Source organism: Hypomesus nipponensis, chromosome 14 (genome assembly GCF_054491055.1).
Source record: "Hypomesus nipponensis isolate SF chromosome 14, ASM5449105v1, whole genome shotgun sequence".
Taxonomy (NCBI): Eukaryota; Metazoa; Chordata; class Actinopteri; order Osmeriformes; family Osmeridae; genus Hypomesus; species Hypomesus nipponensis.
The window spans coordinates 5,033,405-5,054,269 of NC_140374.1; the positions used below are offsets into that span (position 1 = coordinate 5,033,405).

Consider the following 20,865-nt stretch of genomic DNA (forward strand, 5'->3'; position numbering starts at 1 on the left):
TTTTTCAATTCACATTCTTGGACAAACTCAAGTTAGGCTCAAAGCAGCTGTAACAAATACGTGTGAATCGTTCCTTACCGCTTACAAATTCGTAATAAAACTTCTTCCTCAAGACTTATTCTGGCTTTGTAGACTTGGCACCTCCACCTTAAATATTACTTAAATAAAACAAATAGCCTTTTTCATTCTATTTAGTCAGACATAGATGCAAGAGTAGAATAGAGATCACAGTTGTACTTGCCAGGACAGGAGGAGATAGAGAGAGACAGAAAGAGAGAGAAAGGGAAAGAAAGGGAAGGGGCCAAACGGTGGTAAAGATAAAAAGTAAAAGAATAAACAAGACAGAATATAATGCTTCCTCCTGGCCTAATTCACTGTGACGTTATGGAAATCGTGTTTGTTTCTAAGAATGTGGCATCCGTGGACCAAGAACATGAGAAAAATACAGGAGACATGCAGTGCTTCAAAACATTGATAAAAAAGTGCAAGTTTGTCTGCCATTACTCTTCTACAGTAGTCAGTAGCAGAGTTCTACACACAGTTAATACAGTACCTACAGAAAGACAGATCTAGACCCTTTCACCTGGGGTGGCAGGAGGTAGTCGTAGGGTCGCATGGAGGTGTAGAGGGACAGTGCAACCAGATGCCAACATCAATTATTATATTACATTACATTATAGTTTAAATAAGGCCAATAATATTCTTTTTTTCAATTAAATATTCCAATGTAAAAAAATAAATATATATTTTAGCATGGGAAGATTGGGGTGGCAAGTCTTTTTTGCTGGGGTGGAAGCTGCCACCCTTTGCAACTCCTTGGATTTGCCAGTGCATACAGACATACATACAAACAAACAAATATACATACAGACTTAATTACACACATACATACCTACAGGCTAACAGACAGATAGAAAGACTAACAGACAGACAGACAGACAGACAGACAGACAGACAGACAGACTAACAGACAGACAGACAGACAGACAGACAGACAGACAGACAGACAGACAGGCAGACAGACAGACTAACAGACAGACAGACAGACAGACAGACAGACAGACAGACAGACAGACAGACAGACAGACAGACAGGCAGACAGACTAACAGACAGACAGGCAGACAGACAGACAGACAGGCAGACAGACAGACAGACAGGCTCTCATGTTGATGAGAAGTTCACTCTTTGGTCCTCCTGTGTGAGCCTACAAGCATCACTTTGAGAAATCCTGTTCTTCCACAACCTAGTCATACATATCAAACACCCACACACACAAACACACACACACACACAGCCACAAACACACACAGGAGCAGAGAGAGGAGAGACAGGCAGTTATCACCATACTGTTCTACTGATTGCTATATATAATGATAATATAAAATGTGGTGTTTTCTGGTTCAGGCAAGGAGTTCAGGAGTGACAACAGCGACCAGGCAGAGCTGACCTGAGAAGCTGGAGAGAGGGACAGGATTTCAAGCTTCGGACCAGAGTCTCTGCTCCAGCAATGCTTATGTCATTTGCCTCCAGGCTGGAAATGAACAAAGACAAAACAGCCTTGACGCCTCTAACCCTGAAATTCGGATCTCGTCAGTGTGTCAAGAAAAGGGACTCACTCCAATCTCTGTAGCTTCAAACACCTAGGCAGAACTTTGGCTAGCTCTACAGCGACGTCATTCTGACAACCATTCCATGCCAAACTGTGACAAACAGACAGATAAAAGCAGGTTAATCCAGTAGGCTTAATTATACGGAAACATCCTAAACAACCATTCCAGTGACATTGAGTGAAGTGACTTCCTGTTTTGTTATTACCTCACATCCTGTACAGAAACACAGTGATCCAGGCAGGCAGCCAGGCTAACGAGGTCTGGGGTTCCTATGGAGGTCAGGCTGAAACATCACCAGACAGGTTAGACACATGCCATGGTACTAGAGACTAGAGGAGGAGAGCACCAAACCCAGCAGGCTTTTATCTTACTGTAGCTTGACCAGGCTCTTCATGGACACCAGGGCTTTGGAAAGGCTGGCAGATCCCTCGGCACCAAACCTGTTCTCTGACAGACTGACAGACAGACACACAGGAAGACAGTTTGGGATATTAGATCAGAATACATGAGACCAGTCTTTGGTAGAATCAGACAAAGGGGAGGGTTGTAGAGCAGTAGACTTACTCTAGAACTGTAATGTGCGTAAGGGAGGGTAGAACCTGGGCCATCCTTGCAGCACAAGCCACTCCGAGGCTGTTCCGGGACAATCTAGAACACAACAGGACATTCTAGAACACACTCTAGAACCCCCCTGGACAATCCAGAACACAACAGAACATTCTAGAAAACACCCTAGAAGCTCTCAGCTACAAAGCAGGATCTGACTGTTTGTAGAATTAAAAGTCTGAGACAATCTAGAGTACTGAGAATGTGTCAGAATGTGTATCCGTGTGGTGTGTCTGTGCTCTTACTGCAATTCTTGGAGGTGTGAACAGGAAGACAGAGCTTGGAGCAGCTTGTCCCCTGCCTGGTCACTCACAAGGTTCTGGGACAGCCTGAGGAGGACACACACACACACAGGTGCACACACACACACACACACACAGAGTACTGTTTGTATTCTAAAGGAGATGACCCCCCCCCCCCTCCCACTCGAGGTTGGAGGTCAGCTGGAGCCAGGAGGTCCTACCTGAGTCTCCTCAGCTGAGTCCAGGAGGTCACATGTCTGGTCAGCTCCTCCACTCCTCCATCACCCATCCTCAAACAGTCCAACCTGCAGGACCCACGCACAGGACACTGAGGGCTGTACCGGAGTGTGTGTGCGAGTGTTCTTGTCTGTGTGTGTGTGTGTGTGTTCAACCCACTCTATCTCCTCGAGGTATGCAAGTCCCTTCAGAGAGCCCAACAGGAGCACAACAGCCTGGTTTTCTGACGAGCTCCTCACCATCACATTGTTCAGACTAGGAAACACAAACAGTCAGTACCGCTGGCCAAATTTCAGTGTGTGTTTTCATTTCTTTGTTTACAGGTTCCATGTGACTCCTAGACCTGCCTCCTGCTTCCATTTCTCCTTCTCTGCCACACCCTTCTTCACCATTCGTAACTTCAATTCATTATCAGCTTCACCGAGTTCCTCACTATCTCCTGCGTCATCCATTCCCTCTCTGTCTCTCTGCTCCTTTTTTATGTAGAGACAATTGAAGACAGACAGGAAAGCACGGACGGTCGGTTCCCTGGCTCCCTCTGGCTCTTGACATTTCCAGAGCCAGAGTCGAATCCAGGCCCCCGAGTTACAGCCTTAGCCTTAACGGTACAGCTCTACCCAGTTTGCCAGTCCGTTTGAGTGGTTACCTGAACCTGCTCTGCACTTCCCTGTCTCCCTGTTGCCTTTTTTCCTGACCCAAAACCTGTTTTCTGGATGAGCTTTTCTTGTGTTTTGAGTAAACTCCACCCTGACGATCGATTTGGCATTCGAGTCCTTCTCCTATTCTGACACAAACAAGACCACAGTGATGCAGCTGAACTGAGCCATAACATGTGTTCTACCGTACTGTACGTTGGACCCACTTGAGCGTCCTGAGAGAGGAGAGGTGAGGGAGCCCCTGGGCCAGGCAGGAGAGGCTCTGCTCATCCAGACAGACCGAGTCCAGGCTGGAGAGAGGAAGAACGCAGACATCGGTCATGATCCTGGTGTACATGTTTACGTATGCAGTTGTGTAAGTGTGTGTGATGTGGCTGTGTGTGTACAGTATATGCTTGTGTGTGTATGTGGCTGTGTGTGTGGTTGTGTGTGTGTGTGTGTGTTACTTGATATTCTGTAGAAAGACACACTGTCCCAGTCCGCTCATAAGCTCCACCCCCCCTGCGGCCGTCCAACCAGAACACAGAGAAAGACTAAGGGGCGGGAGGAGAGATAGAGGTTCAGCCTATTAGGTTCTGACCATGACATTTTTACTCATGTCTAATGTTTACATAGGTAATAATACAGTCAACCATTAAACACATTCAGCTTCCAAAGTTGCATGCAACATATTGTTTCACAATGGGTGTCTAAACCACCTCCACTGCACTTACTCCACAGATGTCAGAGCAGACAGGCCCGCGAGAGCCCGGACCAGGGCCTCAACTCCTATGTCTGAGATCACATGACCTGTCAGCCTGGCAGAGACAGGAGAGGACATCATCATCATTATCATTATCATACTGTACAATGACTGGTGCAGACCCACTAGAGGTGGAACACACAGACCAAACAGAAACAGGGTCATTCTAGAACATTGGTTGACGACTTGGATACTTCTAGTATGAGGTGTTTATTACTTCAGGTCCTGTAAGGTCTTGGTTTGCAGAAGCCCCTCAGCCAGGAGAATCAGCCCATCCTCACACGCTTCTTTAGAGTCCAGACTAGAGAGAGGGAGAGACGCGCGCAGATTAACATCTCAGCCATCCATATGGCAGAAGAAACAGTTTGTGAGAAGGACCTGTGTCAGAGCCTGGTGGAGTTTCCCAGACACCACACACACACACAAACAAATACACACACAAACAAAGACACACACATACAAAGACGCACACACACACATAGAGAGACACACACACAAAGACACACAAATACACACACATAAATATACACAGACATAGATACCGTATTTTCCGGACCATAAGTCACACTTTTTTTCATCGTTTGGCTGGTCCTTCGACTTACAGTCAAGTGCGACTTATATATCAAAATATATATAATTTAACATGTTTTTAAATGTTAATTCATACTGACGGACATGAACCAACGAGTTCATAGGCTTCAATGATGTGGAATGAGATCGGGAGCTTGGTGAACTATTTTACCTATTCAGCCTCCCAGGTATGTTTTTTATGCTATTGTGTAGCTGAATAACTGTTTGTGTTACGTTAACATACCGGACACCTATTCAGCCTGTTGTTCTGTATGCTATTGTGTAGTTGAATAACTTGCCTTTCCAGATTAAATGTCTGTTCTTGGTCTTGGATTTTGTGAAATACTTTTCTAAATAAATGTGAATTATAGTCCAGTGCGATTTATACATGTTTTTTTCCTGTTCATGACACATTTTTGGACTGATGCGACTTATACTCTGGAGCGACTTATAGTCCGAAAAATACGGTACACAGATGCAGAAACACACAGAAATCGACACACAGAGCAGTCTTACCTGAGTGTAGTGAGGCGGGCCAGGGAGGGCAGGGCGGAGCAGAGCACCTTTACCCCCTCTCTGCTCAGGCTGCAGCCAGACAGACTACAGACAGGAGGGCAACAACACAACTCACGTTTCACACAGAAAACACTGGAAAGCCTGACATGGTCACTGGAACGTTGTTGGATGGGCATCTGCACGCTGATTGCGTTTCTTGCATTTCTTTTTTAAAAACCATGTCGTCCTACTCACAGCAGATCCTGCAGGAAAGCACACCTCTGGAGAACGTTGCTCATGGCCTCTAGGTGGAGCCTTGACTCTGCACTGTCAACCAGGCTGGAGCGCACACAAACACACACACACACAATGCACACACACGTACAAGCACAAACACACACACAAAAACAGGCAAAAGTGTTTGGTCAGACCACTGTATTACAATGTCCTCTGTTTACAGAACATGCCAGAAAACTTCTCCCACCTGATTTTGACCACAGGCAAACAGCCAGAAGACGCTCCGCTGAAACATAAAACAACAAATGTTAGCGTTAGCTTCCTAATTCACCTCTGAACATGGCTGTTCTGTGCTCTGAAGACGTTACCTGGACCGGTAGAACTCTGTCTTGTCCTCCAGGGTGATGTGGAGTGTGGAGTGGTTCACCCTGCAGATGAAGGCCAGGGTTTATTTCCACAGACAGTGTGTGGGTGTTTGTGTGTGTTTGTGCATATAGTTGTCTGTGCATGTAGGCGTGTGCATGCATGTAGATCCGTGTGTGTAGGTGTGTGTGTGCAGGTGTGTGTAGAGGTGTGTGTGCAGGTGTGAGTGGGTGTAGAGGTGTGTGTGTGCTTGCTGATCCCTCAGTGTCACCTGAGGATGTGAATGTTGGGGTTCAGCTCCAGGCAGGATGACACCAGCTCGACAGCGGTCTGTCCACCGACCCAGTGCTCCTTAACACTGACAGAGCACACAACACACACACATGCTTGTTTGAACACACACACATACAGGACGTTCATATTTGCATTCCCTTATGTCATATCCTCTTTACCTTACAGAGCGCTGTCTGTGATCACAAATCAGCTGTTCCACCAGACCCACCACCTGCTGCATACCCAGACCATTGTCCTTAAGCCTAGGGCACACACACAAACGGTACTTTGTTTTAAGTGAGTGTGGGCATTGTGTGTGATTGCGTTGGTGGGTTCATGTGTGTACGTGTATTTGCATGTGTTTCTTGTGTGTGTGGTAATCACTCCAGTGTGTTCAGTGAGGCCTGTTGCGCCAGACAGGTCTGCAGACCCAGTACACTTCCTGTCAGCAGCATGTTATTACAGAACCTGCTCCATACACACACACACACACGCAGGCACGCACACACACGCACACCCGCACACAAACACACACACGCATGTGCATGCGCGCGCACACGCGCCGACACACAGGATGACCAAATGACAACACAATATAAAATGTACTGTGATGCTGAGGTGGTTGTGGGTGCACTTCACCCACTCTAGTTTCGCAAGCGAGGCACAGCTGCACAGGATCTCGGCAAGTCTGCTGAGCTGCTCTGTCTGGAAGCTGCAGGCGTTCAGACTGCAGTGACAGAAGTGGAGGTCAGGTGGTTCATGTGGAGTGAGTCATTTAGGATTTTTAAAATTATGCATGTGCATTTATGCAAGCTGTGCCAACAGCCAGAAAAGCATAAAAGGCGGCATTTAGTGTGTTTGTGTCACATCCTACCTCAAAGTTTGACCACAGTGGTTGTCTGGTTGAAAGCGGATTAACAATCTCTCTTCAGACCCCAAACTACAGATTGGAACCAACAGAGGAGAATACACAATCACAGGTTTTGGTGATGCTCACTAAAGCGATTGAACATTAAAGGCAAGATTGTTTTGCAACCAAGCTATTTTCGCTTGACTTTATAAGGAGTCAAACCAAAATATCCAACCCCCTCCATTCAAAGCTCCATAACACATGAACGCGCTGCTTTGACTAGTGCCGGGAGGTAAGTAGACAGACAAGTACCCAGTCCAACCATTACATTCAGTCTGAATGCCATCCAATCATGAAGTTCGGTCTGAACTAAATAATTGGCTGTGTTTATCACAGTCCTGCAATGTCCACAGATATCGGATTTATTAAATTTTACTGTTAAACCTTTACATGTATTGGTTGCTATCAGGATGTCTTAACAACATTTAGTTTCTTATTTTTACTGTTGCTTGTTTTTCGACAGGTACACTTGCACTTCTAGCGATTCATGATGTTTAATTGTAACTTGCTTAACTACATGCTCTTATGGTTCTTCCCTTTGGCACTTATTTTTGGTTGCTCACAATGTGTGCTTCTTGTTTTGGCTACCCGCAATGTTTTGGGGCTATCTTGCTGTTATTATCACTTTGTAAAGCTCTCTCTTGGAAGTCGCTTTGGATAAAAGCGTCTGCTAAATGAATACATGTAAATGTAACATTACCGACCCTGCCAATAAGATGGAAACATTAGAACCCACCTGACTTCTACAGAGGAGACCCAGGCACAGCTGAGGATGGCACTGACCAGTTGGAGCGCACCTTGCTGGCTCAGTTTGTTATCGTTCAGGCTGCATTGAGAAAAGGACAAGCTTGGTCTCCCAGACAACCCTGCCCAATTAGCTAAAAAGCTAGCTTTAGGTACGTCCAATGCCCAGTCCAACACGGGTTACATTTACGTGTGTGATGTTGGCTTACCTGACAGAGCTGGTAATCCGCAAGCTCGGAAGATATTCCACAAACCTCTTTACGCCCTCATCCCTGAGTAGGTTACTGGATAAACTACAGCAGGGTAAAGACGGGCTCAGTATCCATGCATGTGTGTGTGTGTGTACGTGTGTGTGTGTATATGTGTGTGTGGATACACACTCACTCCAAGTCAGACAAGTTGGGGCACTGTTGCAGGATGCGAGACAGGTTTTCCACGTTGGCACAGCTCAGAGAGTACTGAGATAACCTGTACACACACATACACACACACACACACATACCACATATCGACAGACACACACAGACAAACACACACACACACACACACACACAGACAGACAGACAGACAAACACAGACAGGCACACACAGAGAGGACCGATCACAGAGAGACAAACACACACACACACACACACACACAGAGAAAGTCAAAAAACAGGTGGTCAATCCAGCATAGAGACAGTCTAACCTGACCGGGCAGCAGGTCATGATGTGAATCATCCCTGTGGGAAAGCGCTGACCTGCAGGAACATCTGTCTGTCTTCTCGCCCAGCCTGATGAAGGACTCTCCCTGACACCTGAGATCCACCTCTCTGACCCGCTGGCAGTCTCCCAGACAGCTGACCAATAGCAACGCTCCATTGGTGGACATGTGGGCGTGGCTGAGACTGTGAGACGAATGGAAGGTTGAGGATTGAGAGGGGAGATGTTTGAGTGACGTTCATGATAGGGATGATGCAGGAACACTAGACCAGTCTTCCTCAATCCTGGTGGTCCATTGTCCTGCACGTTCTACATGTTTCCCTGCTTTGAACACACCTGCTTCCAATTAATGGGTCATTATCAAATTCTGCAGAAGCCTGGTAACGACCCATTGATTTGAATCAGCTGTGTTGGAACAGGGAGACATCTAAAAACCTGCAGGGCAGGGGGTGTCCCGGGACCAGGATTGATAAAGGTCGTTAGAAGAATGAGTCATCGTTCTGATTTAATCTTTCGAGAGACGGGCCTCACTTGAGCGTGTGTAGGGTTGTCATCTGGGCCAGGAACTTCCGCAGCGAGCCCACAGCCTCATCCTTCAGAGACGTGTGAGACAAACTGACGGAAAAAGAACAAGTTCAAAAGGCCTGCGGAAGAAGAAACTGTACATGGATGCCACACACAGACGGAAGGGGTCCGTTAACTCACTCTATCTCCAGGGGGCTGGGACAATGCCGTAGCTTCCTGCAAAGGTTGGTCACATCTGAAGCCTTCAGAGCACTGGAGGTCACCCTGGAACAGGAGGGAGACAGAGAGGAGGGAGAAAGGGAGAGAAGGAGGGAGAGAGGAAGATAGAGACAGAAGGAGAGAGACAGAGAGGAGGGAGAGTGAAAGAGAATATGCAATATGACGTGTTAACAATTACCATATGTTGTCCCCTCACTGCGAACTGCTTTACATTGCTTCACCTGAACATTCATGCCAATAAAGTATATTGAACTGAATTGAGGATCTTGGATCTTGAATAAGGTGGTATCCTACCCCAGTTTCTTCCCCTGGTCCAGACCACCTGAGCTCCTGGGGTCTGAGGGCTGGTGTCTGGAGGGGCAGGAGACCAGTTACTGTGTGTGTGTGTGTGTGTTTGTGTGTGTGTATGTGTGTGTATGTGTGTGTGTGGCATGGAGGGTGAGGAGGACTGCTGTACTAACCCTGTACTGGGGAGAAACTTCAGGAGCACAATCTTCTTCCCTCCATCACTGTTGGAGGGAGACGAGATGGTTGGAGTCTAACTGTACGTTTACCCTACAGCGTTTTTTAACAGCCTGTGCGTCACTTCTCAGTGCAATCTATAACTTTTGACCACATTACATTTTCATTTCATGTCTGGAATAACCAGATCGGATGCATATGACCAAGCAGAACACAGATGTATAACAGATCAGTATACCGTATTTTTCAGTAATAAAACCTCGGCTTGTACCCCGATTTTACAGTTTTCTTGTGGCTGTACGGCTCATATTTCGAAGCGGCGTATATATACGCCGTTTTTTAAAACAAAAAAGTGGCTTCCTCCCAAGATCTCTAGAGACAGTGCAGCTAATTTAATGCTAAACATTGGAACGGGGGCTTATTGAAAGAGGAATTATTTACTGTCATCTATAAGGTACACTATCAGGGCATAGAAATACAGTGACTTGCTAGTAGGCAAATTGCTAGTAGAACATAATATGTAAGGGATAATACCAACTTTAGCTAGCATCGATAACGACATTGCCTAATTCAACTTCGGCAAGCTATCCTCAGGATTTGCAAGCTAGCTAAACTTATACTATATCTAAAATGGTTTTGTACATAACAATGGATTTTGCCACGCATTGGACATAGGCTACTAGCCACAACCGAAATGTGTTACAGCATCCTGTATTAGCTCCCTTTCTGGTGGGGTGCGGGTTATAGAAAATGCGGCTTGTTTTCCGGAAAATACAGTACGGCACAAACATTTGGAGCACTCCCACCCTCTGCAAACACATCCATAAAAATATGCAATAATGACATTGTACTCCCCCAGCACTTCTAACCGTTGCAGGCCTTCTCATGTACAACAACAGTTTGACCAACCACTGACCACATAGGGGGCCTTGAAAGTAAGAGAACACATTGCCGCATGAGTTTACCTGACACAGACTTCAGACAGGTTTCTTTGTGAGCAGAGGGCCCCAGCCAGCAGGGAAACACCCTCCATGCTTACGTCATTCTCACCCAGGCTGAAAAACAACAACAGCACCTGACACTGCAGACCAACTCGACCATGACTCAGCTGGGAGACAGGAGGAGAAACTGTGGGTTAGGTCACAGGACTGTCTTACTGTATCTGCTGTATGGTGCTGAGCTGAGGAAGAAGATCCAGGAGCACCTGTAGACCTTTGGTACCGAGGGAGTTACGAGAAAGACTGATGGAGAGACACACAGAGAGAGAGAGAGAGAGAGAGAGAGAGAGAGAGAGAGAGAGAGAGAGAGAGAGAGAGAGAGAAAGGGGTGGAGAGAAGTCATCAAACATGCAAATAAGAGCAGACATTATACCATTGCTTGTTACTGTGTTACACATGTGAGTGTGCTATGTGTGTATGCGCTCGTGAGTGTGTGTCCGTGTGTGTGTGTGTGAGTGTATATATGTGTGTGAGTGTGTATGTGTATAGTGTAAGTGTGTGCATGTGTATATACACTATGTGTTTATGTGATTGTGTATATAAGTGTGTGTGTGTGTATATATGTATGTGAGTGTGTGTGTGTGAGTTTGTGTGTGTGCCTTACTCCAGCAGCGCAAGGTCAGAGCATCGCACCAGACTGTCAGTCAGGCGCTCCAGGTGAGAGGGGAGGAGGCCACAGCTCTGCATGCTGAACGTACGGTGGCCCAGAAGGACAAGGGACATCATGAGTCATCATCGTATTTATCATCAATCAATCAACTTTATTTATATAGCACATTTAAAAAACCAGAGGGGAAGCCAAAGAACATTTATGTCTCAATGTCTTTACATTAAGTAAGTTAAAAGCAAGAGAGTAAAAGTGCGTTTTAAGAAGAGATTTAAAAACAGAACGCGAGGAGGACATTTAAAGGCAGCTCATTCCGAAGCTTGGGTGCAGCAGCGGCAAATGCTCTGTCACCTGTGATGGGCAGTAAAGCTGAAGCAGATCGGACAAATATGGTGGAACAAGGTTGTTCAGGCATTTAAAAACAAATAACACAATTTTTAAATGTATTCTGTGGTACACAGGGAGCCAGAGTAGGGACGCCAGGATGGGAGTGATGTGCTCACGCCTGCGGGTCTGGGTTAGCAGGCGTGCAGCCTGATGTCATCTATGAAACCACACGTGCGTTAGGTAGAGAGGCGTGGAGAGACTTACCGGAGTTTCATGCCCAACCCCACACCTGTGGCTTCTGTCTCATCTCTGAAAGTCAGGAAATCAAACACGGAACACTAATATCAACCATTCATGCATTGCATTAAAAAGGTCTTACAAAATCTAAGATGGACTGTTTAATAGTCGGCTTATTGGACCAGTGTTGTAATATGGAGACGGGTCGGTGGGTTCCTACCCAGGGTTGTGTGTCTGTCTGCTTCCAGTGAACTCCACGGACACATGGACTAGTAGCCTGGACAGAAGGGACAGACAGACAGAAGCTAGTAATTGTGTTCAGTCTATGGTCTGCACCTCTCTGAATTACCAAGCATCTCTAGAGGAGGGGACCCGTCACTGAACTGCTCCTATCAAGGTTTTTTTTTCCCCTAAGTTTTCCTAGGAGGTTTTCCCTGTCTCCCCTTGAGGTTTAGGTGTCTTTCTAAGACCTTATACAAATCCCTTTGTGACGTTGCTCGTAAAAATGGGCGATACAAATATTTACTTTTTTAATTGAGTGCAAGGTACAACCTCGGTAGACCAAACCTCTGGTTAAATGATCATAAACAGAAGCAGTGTGAGTGAATCACCCACAACACACTACAGCTTCTACGGTATGTGAACGTGTGCTGTCTGCAGAAACACTGTGCCAGTACTGAGCTGCAGTGATCACAGGCCTGGGTTTAGGGGCAGACCGTTGGAACTCATCGTCCCCAATGTCAAGGGAGTAGTTAGCAATAGAGCAGGGGTAGCATTAGCATGTAGGATGATCAAAGTATGTAGATGATAAAAAATATGTTTGTCATCCCTCACCAACGTTCAAACCAATCCTACACCCCAGGCTGCGATTACAGTGTCTCTCATGCAGTGGCTTGCCCGGACACAAAAGAAAGCTCTCTGATTACAGAAAGTTCCAGAACGCTTCTGAGAATGAGGAAGTGTGTGTGTCGGTGTGTGTGTGTGTGAGTGCGTGTGCCTGTGTGTGTGAGTTTTTGTACCTGATGTCTATCTTCACCACATTGGGACACTGGGACAGCAGTGAGGTCATAGCCAGCAGTTGGTCCACAGACAGTGAGCTGTCGTTCAGACTGTTCAACACAACCACAAAAATCTCCTGTTACATGCCTCGGAAATCATAACGTTAATTATACATCCCATTACTTCCCATTACATTACATAGCCATACTATTCACATGCATTATATGTCATGTCACATTTATTGAGTGCTGTGATATGGTGGGTCTCACTGGATTTGTTCTGGATGTACAACTGTATACGGTGATATATACAGTATTACTGAGTATGGTATGTATTACTGAGTACTGTAAAATGTACTGTACGTATTAATGAATATACTGTAATATCTATTGTATTACTGAGTACTGTCATATGTAATGTATGTATTACTGTAATATGCACTGTATGTCTTACTGTAATATGTACTGTAATACTGAGCAGTATTGTGTGTATTACTGAATACAGTCATATGTATTGTAATAATGAGCAGAACTGTGCGTATTACTGAATACAGTCATATGTATTGTAATACTGAGCAGTACTGTGCGTATTACTGAATACAGTCCTATGTACTGTAATACTGAGCAGTACTGTGCGATGCGGTGGCAGAGCCCGGCCTTACAGGAGACTCTGTGCGATGGACAGCTGCTGCAGAGCTCCAGTCAGGGCCTGCAGACTGTTCTCCTCCCACAGACCACCTGACAGACTGACAGCCAGGGAAACACACAACAAACATTCTCTACCACCTGACAGACTGACAGCCAGGGAAACACACAACAAACATTCTCTACTACCTGACAGACTGTCAGCCAGGGAAACACACAACAAACATTCTCTACCACCTGACAGACTGACAGCCAGGGAAACACACAACAAACATTCTCTACTACCTGACAGACAAACATACTACCTGACAGACAAACATACTACCTGACAGACTGACAGCCAGGGAAACACACAACAAACATTCTCTACTACCTGACAGACTGACAGCCAGGGAAACACACAACAAACATTCTCGACCACCTGACAGACTGTTCTCTTATGTGTCTGTTTTGCATGTGTTTACTACAGTATTATTAATGTTGGAACAAATTCAGTAATTAATAAATACATATACATAGAAAATACAGTATGAACTGCATTTAGGGGCAATACCAATGACCATGCCCTGTGTGTGTATATATATATATATATATATATATATATATATATATATGTATACACATTTTGTATCTCTTATAAAGTTTCACAATGAGAGACGGTGGACTTACTCCAGGACGGAGAGGGCAGGGAAGCTGGCCAGGAGCTCACACAGTCTCAAGACCTGCCGCCCGGTCATCTTCTGGTTTAGCAGTCTGCCGCATGCGGGAAGGAAGAGCACAGGCTTAGAGAGTACAGACAGGAACATCTGCAGCCCAGCATCCAGGCTCTGTCCTGGAACTGTGTAGGTGTTTCCTTTTACCTGACAGTGAGTCCAGGTGTGTCCTTATGGCTTCACGGGAACAAAGAGAGGTTTGAGGTCAGGAACGGCCGTGTTTCATAGATGTGATGTGCACTGCTGGTCTACGAGGAGCATGACGGAGGATTCCTCTGGTTTTACTACAACGTACCTGCTGATGCTTGACTTCAGAGAGAACACGACCTTGATCTCCTTCTTACCGCTGCAAACGGAAAAGTAAACCAGACAGCTCAAGTGTGGTTTCACAGTGACTACTAAGAAGGTTTACTCCCTTTGTTTTTGCTTTTTTTGGTTTACTTCCTCGTAAGCAATTAAGTGATGCTTACTCTGCATAAATGCTTTCGAGGTTGGCAGAGGAACTGGTCTTCTCTAGAACCGCAAGGACGCTTTCCAAAGAGCAGCTGTTCTTACCCCCCAGCCTGAAAACCGAAAAACACACAAGTTTTTTTTTCTATTGTAGTGGGGTCTGACCATTCACTCCCATTCAAATCAAATTCAAAAGTTATCTCTAACCACTAACCCATGACCTAACCCTTTATGTATTCCCAACCCTATCACAAGTTCTAACGCTAAAGTGTTTGAAAAAAGCATTATGGAGCCAAGGAAAGGGGGTCCCCCAAGGTCAAGTTTGTCATGCTTTACTATACTTGTGAGGTCATTTGGTCCCTTAAAATATTTAAACAAGATCAGCAGATATGGTATGCATAAACTAGTTGTACACAGTTGAACAATATAGTTGTATAACAATAGTTGAACAATCTATGCTCCAGGTGACCACCTGGGGTCCAGTTGAGAAGGTGAACTCACATGACAGAGGAGAGGTTGGGCAGTCTGGAGAAGACCTCAGCCACCTCCCTGATCCCATCATCTGTCAGACCGTTGTCACTCAAACTGGCACAAACACCACAACAAACCATCTCACGATTACCGACCTGACCACATAATGTATGTACGTCTATGCCAGTGTTTCTCAATCCTGGTCCTGAGAGCTCCCTGCCCTGCGTGTTTTAGATATCTCCCTGCTCCAACACACCTGAATCAAATGAATGGGTCGTTATCAGGCTTCTGCTGGGTTTTATATCGACCCATTTATTTGAATCAGGCATGTTGGAGGAGGGAAATACCTAGAACATACAAGGCAGGGGGCTTGAGGACTAGGACTGACTGAGGCTGGTCTACACTGTGATATGTGGTGAAAGGAGGTATTGTTACTTAATGTCAGTGATATTTGGGCATTCCTCCAGAGCTTTGCTCAGTCTGGCAGCTCCTACATCAGTCAGGTTGGCACTCGTAAACCTGGAGGGAGTTAGACAGAGATAGTTCCACAGTCACGGTGGGAAACACCGTTACAAAGAGACAGCATGGCAGGGAGGGAAGACATGCAGGCAATCAGTCGAATTCGAACCCAGGCCCTTGCATTAGCCTTAATGGTATGTGCTCTTCTCCCGTGAGCTACGGGGTAACCCCAATGTGTCCATACCCGCAAAGCGGCATAAAGGCGCGACATTACCGCCTTGAACAGGCTGTGTAAAGGGGATTCAGCCTATCACAGACAGAGAGGTAACTCACTCTAGCTTCCTGAGAGTGGGCAGCTTGGGCAGAATGGAGGACAGCTTATCTGCAAACCGGTCATCGTACTTCCTGCCCCGAAACCTGCAGTCATCAGATACAAGCAGTACTGTTATGGTTCTAACTTGTTCTCCTGCTCCTTGGCTGAACAAAATAGTAGCTGGCATCTAAACTGAATCTATGATTTGCAATGTATGTCTGCAGATAATGTAATGTAATAGCATTAATGCAATTTTTTTTATTCACATGACAGTAAAAAAATATTTCACATCACAGAAGGAAATGCTGTAATGTTCTACAGAAATGCTGTAGAAATTAGTACTAATAGTTAGATTTTTCTAGTTTATTGATCAATTGACCATTTGACCAACTGGTTGACTTGCTCACGTGAGATGGTGCAGGTGTTTACAGCTGGGTAGAATATCCAGACACTCCAGGTCCATTGAGCATGCTCCAAAGTCAAGGTCAAAGTCCACTCCCGCGGACGCCACCACAAAAGCGATGGCATCCAGGTCGACAGGGTTCAGGCGGATGTTCCTCAGCTCCATGCAGGGTCGTGACCCCACAACCTCCCTCACCAGCTCTACATTCTGGGTCTCCTGCACACAGCGGTACAACTCCACCACCTGCGGGGCAGACCGAAGGAAAATTGACTAACTAACAGAGAACTAATGGAAATACCACATATATATATATACATATATATATATATATATATATATATATATATATATATATATACAGTTGTACTACTGTTTGTGCGATCTGTGAAATGGTTTGGGTTAGGGTCCAGCCTACCTTGGGTCCAGTCAGACTGGTGTTGCCCGCAAGACTCTTCAGCAGCTTTAAGACCACTGCCTGGTGCTTTTTCACCCAGGTCTCGGCACCAAAACCAGACTCAGACAGAGTTCTCCCCCTAGCCCCAGCCCCAGCCCTAGCCCCAGCCCTAGCCCCAGCCCCAGCCTTCTCTGCCAGTCTGACCAGAGTAGGGGTGCAGCCAGGTGAAGCCAGCCCACACATGTACAGGTGCAGGGAGTCGGTGAAGACAGTCTTGGGGTCAACTCTGGTGGTCCAGCGGCTTCTGAGGTTGAACTTCCTCTTCAGCTGGGCCTCGTTGACCTCGTCGCTGGTCATGATGTGGAGGGCACACAGGAACTCCTGCAGGGTCAGGTGGGTGAAGGTGAAGCCCCTCCCCCTGGAGACGTCCTGCAGAGTCACCTCCACCTGGGTGAGGAGAGGAAGGGGAGACACACACATCATACACACATACTTATACATTATATACACACCCTTGCACAAACCCCATACACACACACTTACACATTATATACACACACTTACTCAAACATCATACACACATCTTACACACATGCTTGCACACACATCATACACATATGCTTACACACACACACATTACACACACACATGCCTACCTGTGAGAGAAGCCCAGTCCTTAAGCCAAGGTCCAGAAGTTTTGGAGTAAGTTCATCAGACAGGAAGAGGATTTTGCCCTTGTCCAGCCCCTGCATGGCCAGGCGCCCCAGCTCCCTGACCTCTGACCTGTAGACATGTAGGGGCGGCTGTCCCCCAGGCCAGTGCAACGGGGCCCGGGGTGGAGTCTTGCCAGGGCGTTGGCAGAGGAGTGCCCAGAGGACAGTGAGGTAAACCTGGGTGAGAGTGGAAGGGAGCTTGGAGGTTTGGTGGGATTGGGGTAGCTGAGGCCAGGGGCGGTCCTGGGGAGAGGGTTGAACCTGGGGAGGGTGCATACGAGAGGCCTGAGGGCAGAGCATGTGTTCCAGGTAAACACAGCAGATATGGCAGAGGGAGGGGAGGTAGGAGAGGCTGAGGAGGTGGTTGTTAGTCAGGAGCATCTTCAGTGCCTCCTCGCCCTGACCCTGACCTCTGACCTGGAAGTACTTTGCTGCATATTCCTTGACACGGCACCGGTCGAACCCCAGCAGCTCACCCACGCAGTCTGCACCCTCCTCAAGGTCCCCAAGGTCCCGTGGACGACAGGTTAGCAGCAAGGTGCATCCTGGGAGTACCCTGCGGCTCCAAAGCCCAGCCACTAGCCTTGCCACGGGTAGAGGGCTCCAGAGGTTGAGAGCCTCACCCATCTCCTCCATCTCTCCCCCCCATGCCCCCTCCTGGCTGCCCCTCTCCTGGCTGCCCCTCTCCTGGCCCAGTTGAATCTTGGAGTGGAACTCATCGTAGCCGTCCAGAATCCAGCAGGTCCTCTCTGGATTGTCCGAGATGAAGTCCAGTACAGCTCTGGCCTCAGGGTCGCCCCCCTGTGGCTGGAGGAAGCATTGCAGCAGCAGGTCGCCCAGTGACAGAGGGTTGGTCAGCAGGTTCAGCTGTCTGAACTCCAGCAGCACCAGGAGGGAGTAGGAGGGGAGGAGACCCTGGGCCCAGCGCTGGCCCACACACGACATCTGGAGGGTCTTCCCCGAACCTGCTGGGCCCAGCAGTACCACCACCTTACCAACAGAACGTTCCAGAAATGAAGCAACTGACACCCTGTCCTCCATGATCCCCTCCTCAACCTCCAAAATATCTGAGGGAGGAAGGAGGGAGGGAGGGGTAGTGAAAAGAAGAGTGGAGAAGAACAGAGTTAACCCTGAATGAGTACCTTGTTCTTTCCTACTTGCTTACAATTTCAATCAACAGCTGTTACTGTAAGAGGTTCTGAGGTCCTTGGTCCAACTGTTACAAAGTGGCACAGGTTTGTAAGGAGACAGAAGAGGGGAGGGTCATCACATGACCTACCTGTTGTTCTGTCCATTCTGTCTGCGGTTGGGGTTCGGTCTGGTCTGTCCCGAGGCTTGCCGGGGTTGCCATGGCGCAGGGAAACCCAGGTCTCCTCCAGAGAGACCTCGGTCAGCACGTTCTGCATCGCCCTCTCCCACCTCTGCTGCAGCATCTTCCGTATTGCTGCGCTGTAGCACCCCACATGGTCTGGAGGTGCAACAACACCACAGGATGATGATCAGTTAACTTGCTCATGATGGCAAGAGCATGCCAATATATATTTATTAAATAGAACACATGCATTTAGAGTACAATTGAGTGGAGTTAAGTATAGTTAAGTGCTGAATAGTAGATTTGTGTAAAGTACCGTGGAGTACAGTGTAGTAAATATAGTAGAATTTAGTCAAGTAGAGTAAAACAGAGTGAAGTAGAAAAGAGTAGAGAAGAGGAAAGTACAATAGAGTATAACAGAGCAGAGTAGAGCAGAGTAGCTGGGTACTGAACCTATGCACTGGCGTTTTCCATGGCCCTCTAGTGTATGAGAGTGAGACAGTGAGTTGTCTTCCCCCACAATGTGAGATGTGCAGTCAACAGTCTCAGCTGACGGCAGAGAGCACAGGGAAGTTAGGGGAATTACAGAACAATAAAACACTTGCATTCAAGATTACGGTTTACATTTCCCGGACGATATGAACTAACATGAAAATATAAACACATTGAACTCGAATTTACTTATACCACTGTACCGCCTCCCTTTCACTTTCATTTATCAATAGTGATACGTGGTATGTTGTGTAAAGATCTAAAACAATATCCAGCATTGACAGTTAATCGCTTTGTAACTCTAGCTAGGTGAATTTACAATTATTGGATGTAACTAGATGAGTAGGGTGTAAATGACTGTGTGTGGGCTTCAGCATGGCTCTTGTACCTGAGTGTGTTTAAATGTGATACGCCAGCCATGCAAACTTTGAACCAGAGCAGACAGATATTTGTGACAGAAATGAACTGATACTTAACACACAGAGGACTCTTAACTTTTCCAGTGTCTTATCAAGTTGAGACACTAGATCTCCACTTACTTTGTGTGGAGAGGAGAGAGGCACACACACACTCACATGTGGTTATGGTACCACCACTTCCGAGAGTCACAGACAATGGTGCATATGACCCTCCAGTGTCATGGTGTTCACACAGACACAGGGATGGACAGGACCAAGGGCAACAGCCACACTAACCAGAGTAGTGTATCTATTGTAATCTCAAATGACAAATGACAGACGCAGTTTCAGCAGTGCTGATCATGCTTCACAGTGCTTACCATGCAGACACAGCACAGGCATGCAAAACTGACCAGCAGGTCTGATAAGTTGTGCATGGCCCACGGCCATGTATTATTAATACCCTGCATCCCCTGGAAACGCAGACAGTGCAACACTGTAACAGTGTGTTAGGGGACAGGACACAGGAATGAGCATTACCACAAACACCACCTTCCTCGCAAAAAGAGCCTCGAGAGTTAGGGCGTCATGGCGAAAGTTATGGCCAACCGTGAATATCTCCCACACAACAGCTCAAAGCTTAGCGCAGCTTAGCCGTTCCTTGGTATACTTTACTTACTTGGTACACTCGTTGTCCCGGCCACGGACACGAGGCGTGATTCCAGGCGCATGGGGATGTTCTCACATTCCATACACAGCGTCTCCAAAAACTGGCTGCAGCGCGCGGGGCCGGAGGCTCTGAAGTATTTTATCATTTCAGCCAAGCGCCCCAACAAGTCAAGTCTTTCCAGTCGCCGCCTCGATCGGTGGTCCATCATACCATATAGGGTTTCCAGAACAGCAGGTGCCTGAGAGCGGAGAAGGTCCACCAACTCCACAGCCTCCTGGTCCAGCACTGCGAGAACATCATTTTCTTCTACATCCTCCATACTCCCAAGCCATTCACTGAAACACAGATCCCCTGCGGATCTTTGCAGTCTGAGGATAAATATTCGAAACTAAACATATATAACTGCAGCCAAAGTAGGCTACTCGTAGCCTGCTGTAGACAAATAAAATACGTCACACAATGACTATACTTTCGGTTCTAGTTTTGATAGGCGGTTGGAAGACCCATAGCAATCGGCTGGGGTCAGTTAAGGACACATCTTCCCAAACCTACGCTTTTAAATGAATGAGACTACATTTGATGCTTGTAGCCTCATCGCTTTAGTTCAAAATAGGCAAACAAAAAACGAATGAAATGCATTGCAACTATTAAATCCGTACTGTAGGCTATTC

At 46.7% G+C, this 20,865-nt stretch overlaps 1 protein-coding gene across 1 annotated transcript; it reads right to left on the reverse strand.

The window, feature by feature from the left end:
* Nucleotides 1-1,056: 1,056 nt before the first annotated feature.
* On the reverse strand, nucleotides 1,057-20,523 carry nlrc5 (NLR family, CARD domain containing 5). The gene is made up of 49 exons (XM_084672684.1): nucleotides 20,204-20,523; nucleotides 19,088-19,183; nucleotides 18,602-18,790; nucleotides 17,266-18,389; nucleotides 16,631-17,056; nucleotides 16,220-16,458; nucleotides 15,833-15,916; nucleotides 15,476-15,559; nucleotides 15,071-15,154; nucleotides 14,590-14,682; nucleotides 14,415-14,465; nucleotides 14,267-14,296; nucleotides 14,076-14,159; nucleotides 13,424-13,507; nucleotides 12,783-12,872; nucleotides 11,984-12,040; nucleotides 11,791-11,835; nucleotides 11,197-11,280; nucleotides 10,752-10,835; nucleotides 10,560-10,649; nucleotides 9,594-9,641; nucleotides 9,427-9,483; nucleotides 9,094-9,177; nucleotides 8,920-9,003; nucleotides 8,427-8,573; nucleotides 8,071-8,154; nucleotides 7,896-7,979; nucleotides 7,679-7,768; nucleotides 6,907-6,972; nucleotides 6,676-6,759; nucleotides 6,212-6,295; nucleotides 6,031-6,117; nucleotides 5,765-5,824; nucleotides 5,644-5,682; nucleotides 5,415-5,498; nucleotides 5,181-5,264; nucleotides 4,312-4,395; nucleotides 4,066-4,149; nucleotides 3,799-3,885; nucleotides 3,559-3,642; nucleotides 2,856-2,951; nucleotides 2,681-2,764; nucleotides 2,463-2,546; nucleotides 2,176-2,259; nucleotides 1,983-2,066; nucleotides 1,817-1,894; nucleotides 1,618-1,701; nucleotides 1,449-1,532; nucleotides 1,057-1,244 (listed from the first exon to the last, which is right to left on the reverse strand). The coding sequence occupies exons 1-49, from the start codon at nucleotides 20,511-20,513 to the stop codon at nucleotides 1,163-1,165; spliced, it is 5,793 nt and encodes a 1,930-aa protein (XP_084528810.1). The 5' UTR covers nucleotides 20,514-20,523; the 3' UTR covers nucleotides 1,057-1,162.
* Nucleotides 20,524-20,865: the final 342 nt, after the last annotated feature.

Bases quoted from the DNA above. Each gene is read 5' to 3' on its own strand.
- nlrc5 (XM_084672684.1), bottom strand. From the start codon at position 20,513: ATGGAGGATGTAGAAGAAAATGATGTTCTCGCAGTGCTGGACCAGGAG. The intron at 4,396-5,180 runs GTAAGACTGCTC...CCCTCTCTCTAG, and splicing joins GCCCGCCTCACTACACTCAG to TCTGGACTCTAAAGAAGCGT. The intron at 2,067-2,175 runs GTAAGTCTACTG...TCTGTCTGTCAG, and splicing joins ACGCACATTACAGTTCTAGA to TCTGTCAGAGAACAGGTTTG.